This window comes from Prionailurus bengalensis, chromosome A1, assembly GCF_016509475.1.
Source record: "Prionailurus bengalensis isolate Pbe53 chromosome A1, Fcat_Pben_1.1_paternal_pri, whole genome shotgun sequence".
Taxonomy (NCBI): Eukaryota; Metazoa; Chordata; class Mammalia; order Carnivora; family Felidae; genus Prionailurus; species Prionailurus bengalensis.
In genome coordinates, this window is record NC_057343.1 from 87619104 (window position 1) to 87624943 (window position 5840).

The window sequence follows — 5840 nt, forward strand, 5'->3', positions numbered from 1 at the left end:
ATTATAGTTTTCTGGAATCATAGTCTAAAGTTAGCTGCAAAGAAATAATTATCACCCTATAAACCCCACTAAGCAAAGAGGAAGTAGCATTTTTTTCCACCAGCACATTATCTTTTGAGTCTGTCACTTGGAAGGACACAGGGGTTCTCTCCATCTACCGGCAAACAAAGATACAAGTTATTTAGTTTAGGATCCCTGAAAGAGAGAAGACCTTGCTCTGTTCACATTCTAGCATCTGATATGACATTGTGCATAGTTATTACCCTGGAACAAAGAGTTTTCATGGACAATAAGTATCTCAGGATGAGTGATACCTGCCGCATCAGTGCCCTATTGCATCCAACAGGCTGTGGTCTTTCCCAAGAACCTTCCACATGGCTCCCTTCACATCTTTGTTTCTCAGTGTGTAGATGAAAGGACTCAGAGTGGGGGTCACCAGACAGTAGAAGAGGGTTAGGAACTTGCCCTGGTCCTGGCTTGCCACATTCCAGGCTGCATGTACATGTAGATTATAGTGCTATAGAAGAGAGACACTACAATCATGTGGGAAGAGCAGGTGTTGAAGGCCTTGTGCCTCCCAGCTGCAGACCGGATCCGCAGAACTGTGGCTATAATATAGCCATAGGAAACCAGTATCATGGCGAGGGGCACCAGGACAATGGGGATGGCCAGGAAGAAAACCAGGCCTTCAACATGCCTAGTGTCCACGCAGGAAATGCGGATGATGGCTGGCATCTCACACACAAAGTGGTTGATGTGATGATGACCACACCGCTTCAAGGACATTGTCAGTGGGGACATGAGGATGGAATTGGCAATCCCAGTGAGCCAGGCACAGGCTGCCAGTCGCAGGCACAGCTGTGGGTGCATGATGGTCATGTAGTGAAGAGGCTTGCAAACAGCCACAAAGCGGTCATAGGCCATGACAGAAAGAAGAATGCATTCAATGCCACCCACAGACAGGAATGCAAAGAGTTGTATGACACAGCCCATATAGGTAATGGTCTTTTGTGGGCCCCAGAGGTTGACCAGCATCTGAGGAATGCTGCTAGAGGTGTAGCAGAGATCCAGGAGGGACAGGTTGCAGAGGAAGAAGTACATTGGCCTGTGCAGCCAAGGGTCCACCACGGACAGGAAGATGATAGTCGAGTTTCCCATGACAGCCAGAAAGTAAAACACCATGTTAGTGAAAAACAAGACCATCTCCAGCTTTGGCCGGTCAGAGAATCCAAGAAGAATGAAGTTTCTAGAGCTTTCATTTCTTTCCATCACACTTGGCTTGATAAACCTGTTTAGGGAGGCTAACATGTGTTATTACTCATACAGAAAATGAGGCACCACATTTTTTCCCAAGAAAATAGTTTTGTTCCACCTATTTAACTGGGACACTTGCTTGTGCATTGCCTGGAATTATAGGGTGAGGGGCTAAAAATATTTGTCTGTAAAGTGATGGAAGCTGTAACTTTTGCCTCTATATCTTCTAATCTGGTTAAGTGAGATAAGTGGATACATCTTTAAAAAAAAAAGTCTTCTTTGGAAAGAAGAGTTAAAATGGTGGATCAGCATGGAGACCCTGAGTTGCCTGGTCTGTGAAACATAGGTATATCACTACCAAACCATTTTGAACATCTAGTAAATCGATCTGAGGTTTAATGCAATAATCTGCATAATTTGAGTCACAGAATTTGACAGTTATGTGTGTGAGGAGGTGAACTGAAGGAGGGAAAAGTCACAGAGGGTAAGGTATTGTTTTTGCAGACAGGACAGAGAAGGAGAAAAGGGGAGAGTGTAGTGCATTGGGATTGAGTAAGAAAAGCAATCCGCCCTGAAAGTTGCTGGCGAGAAAAAGAAAGAGTGAAAACACTCACTGGGGAGGGAACAAGAAATCAGTTCCCCCAAAACAATTGATGGTGAGAAAGGAGAGGGTTTCAAAACCACCAGGATTCTATAAACAATGAAGTACAGAATCTGAAGTTCCCAGAGCTCAGTGCCTCGTGGTGCTCTGGCAAGGAAGCAGGGTGAATCTTCAGGAACAGCAGGGTCTGAGGGGTCTGTGTGCCACACAGGGAGAATTGGTTCACGTGTTTGAAGCGCATTTGAAAAAGGTGTATGTCTTTCATATCAATAATTAAATGCTAGCTATATGGGCAGTTTCCTGCCATCAACTTGTTTGGGGTTAACAAGCTGCTGAAGAAGTTAGAATACGGTGTAAGTGGAGAGTCTGTGAATGCAAGCCCATGGATCCCATAGCTCTGTTGTCTACCTGTGTGTGAGGCATGTCCACTTGCTGTCCAATCAAAAGGGTTGTAGACCCTACACTCAGGAAGAAGTTATGGTCTGAGGTGAGGCCATACAGAAAGACCAGTTAGAGCCAGAGTTTTCAAAAAAATCATCTTGAAAACTGTAGACAAACTAGTTTAAGGGATGGCCTAAGAACTATTATGGGAGTATATTATGAATATAGCATATCTGCAGATCTTCCAAGAACTAAAGTAGTTAGCATGAATTGCACGTTTGCAAATTATAACATGGACACACGGGATTTTTTTTTGTAGAAGAATATTTACATGAAAAAAAGTTTGAAATAAAGAGTTAAATTAAATTTAAAAACCACTTTGTAATGAGATGTAACTTTTGATTTGTAATCCCCACACATAAAGGGACAACGCTTTTATTTTTTTCTTTCCTACTTTTGGCTGAAGACAAAGACTTGTTACCTAGTTAGTTACTCTAAAACAACTCATCTTAAGACCAATACATGTTTGCTACCAAAAAATTAGAAAGCAGAGAAAAAAATTTCATAATACAATTTAATCAGAAAATAATAATTAATGAACTTATGTACATGCTTGTTTGCTCTTCTTTTCCAGATTTTTAAAATTTATACATATATATTTTATATATTATTATTACTAATAATATATATTTCTTATATATAATTGTTAATGTTATATGTTATGTATATTTATATTAATGACTATATCACAGGGTTTTCAGAGCATTCCTTAAAATACTTGCATTTAAAGGCACTCAAGTGTTTTCTTTCAATGAAAATCAGAATATTTGTTAGGAAAAAATAGCAAAATAATCCCAAAAATATAAGACTCATGCTAAACATACAAAAACATCTGTATTCTAGAACATTGTTTTGAGAGCCCATGATCTCACATGAAATACATCTGCCAGAAAGTCTTTTTAGGTAACATTTCCTCTCACTGCAGCACTGTTTTCCATGTTTACTAACCTGTATCAAGTCCTCAGAAGAAACGATGAATAGGTCTGGGATGAGAGGTTGTCCCTGGGTTGATGAAGCACCTTCCCAGAGTCACCCTCTCCTGTTAAAGGGGCAAGTTGCAGAAAAAGGGCAGCAAGGGCATTTCTCCAAGAGGAAAAAAATTCTCAAGGATGGGGCATGCTCAGGGCCCATGGCCGACATCTTGCCCTTGTCCTCACCAAGATTTTGAAGAAGAGGTTCAGCTAAGTTCACAAGCTACAAAAAGCCATCAACTGATTTCTTGCTCATCCTGCTATGACAGACCAACAACCTGCTCTGGACTCAGAGGTCTGCATGTCAACAATACCTATATTCTGGTTTTAGAAGGGGAAATCTGGTGGTATAATGAGTGGAAAATGGAGATGGTTGAAGACAGATGATGCTGGTCCAAAGATACAAAGAAAAACAGGTGAAAAGGAACACCCAAACCTTTACATTAAATTATTCTCTACTTGGAGATGGCCAACAGAAATAGAAGCCCTCTCTCTGATCAAGAAAATAGTATGATCTATAGTTCTCTTGGGAAAATCAAACTGCAAAATCACTTAAGACAGGATTTTAAAATACTTTGTATGTTGTACAAATTATAGTTCTTTTAATATTGCTGTATAAATAAAATTAATGGACTCTCTTTATTGCTAGTAGCATAAGCACATATACAGATCATTTCTAGCACCATCTTGTGTAACCTGAGAGGATGTACCCATTAGTTCTTCTCTAAATAAATATGAGTGTTTGGGGAAGCATGGGTGGGTAATTTGGGGAGCAAAAAAGGAAAAAAGTTTTCTGAAAAATTGATCACATGTTAAATGGGAAACTTCTTTTTAGTTAAAATATCAAATATCTAGGGAACAAAGATGAACATGGTCAAACTCGTTGCAATATTCAATTATTTGACCAAACCAATGTTGGCATTAGATTTAATGTAACTTTTCACATACAACATGGAAATGAAGAGTGCAAGGAACATTAACTCCATCTGAAATATTGACCCAGAGGAGGAAGTAATAATTCAGGTTAAGACAGGCTCAGTTACAAGGGGGTAAGAGCACTCCATAGTCACTGAAATGGGGTGACGAAATTCTGCCATCCCAGAAAAAAATAATCCCTCCCCTTGCTGCCTACAAAGAGGAGCCAACACTAATCCCCAAACCCATCCTAATTTTCCTTTCACACATTAAACTGGAGAGAATTTTAAAGCTTTTCTACTTGTTAGAAAATTAGCTTTAAACCCCTGTAGATTTCTTTGAATGAGCTCAAGTTGTTTATGCGATTGAAATGCCTGAGTTCTTATGTCTTCTTCCATCCTCTAGAGAGATAAAACCCTAAAGGGAGATAACTCAAATGATTTTTGTGGAGGATGTAGAGGAAGGCAAATCAATTTTACTTCAGACCAATCACTAAGATGACTCAACTTTATAGATGAGAGAAAAAAGAAATAAGTCCTCCTAAACATTAATTGGTAAATTGCAAAAGACAAATTGAGTACTTCTTTACCTGGAGCCACAAAAGTGACTAACATTTCTACTGTATTTAAAAATGTTACATTGCATTTAAGGTGAAAATAGTAAAAACACAAACTCTTTATATGAATAAGTTTTACTTCTGACCCACTGCTCAACACCTTGCTTAAAGTTTGAGATGTTGGGGCGCCTGGGTGGCTTAGTCGGTTAAGTGTCCATCTTCAGCTCAGGTCATGATCGCACAGTCCGTGAGTTCAAGCCCTGCCTTGGGCTCTGTGCTGACAGCTCAGAGCCTGGAGCCTGTTTCAGATTCTGTGTCTCCCCCTCTCTCTCTGACCCTCCCCCGTTCATGCTTTGTCTCTCTCTGTCTCAAAAATAAATAAACATTAAAAAATTTTTTAAAAACTTGAGATGCAAAAATTCATGGGGCAGAATTGCTATCTTGTATATTCATGTGCATCATTACATTAGCATAAATTGGAAAGAAGATTGCCATAATTGACAAGTTAAGTTTTACAAACTTGGTTCATATTGCTGAAAAAAGAAAGATAATGTAATCATTGATGAGGGCACTTAAGGCAAGCTGAGGGCAAAGTACAGGCTAACAGTACCATCACCTCCATCCCTAGGTGGGATATGTGTGAAATTACTGACATTCCTGGCTGCCCAAGAAAAAAGGAAAGGAAAGAAAACAAATGGTTGACTGATACAGATCACAGTCCTGCAGGACAGGAGACTCCATCAGTTTATGGATAACCTAGTAAAGTATAAGAAAAAGGCAATCTTATCCATAGCTTGATCTCCAGAGACCTATAAACTCCATTTCCTGGAACCATAATATCACCTCATCAAGATGTAAGGGAATTTAAGTGATTGCCATGATGATGTGTGAAACAAAGGCAAATGAAAAATTAAATTTCCTTACTGCCTACAGCCCATTGGCAATCCTTGAAACAAGCAGAGTGACCTTCCTCTAGGAGCTCAGCTGCCCCATGATGTCACTTTTCTAGAGGTAACAGGGAATCTTGGCTTAACATTATCCCGAATACCCCAAGGATCAACGTAATCTCCCTTAACACATAAAAATTCCTTTTCAAACCTCC

At 39.7% G+C, this 5840-nt stretch overlaps 1 protein-coding gene across 1 annotated transcript; it reads right to left on the minus strand.

Annotated features, from left to right (window-relative positions):
• Positions 1-322: 322 nt before the first annotated feature.
• Positions 323-1269, minus strand: LOC122479164 (putative olfactory receptor 2W6). Its single transcript, XM_043573238.1, is given in 2 exon segments — positions 323-489; positions 492-1269. Coding segments are annotated over 2 exon segments (945 nt in total).
• Positions 1270-5840: the final 4571 nt, after the last annotated feature.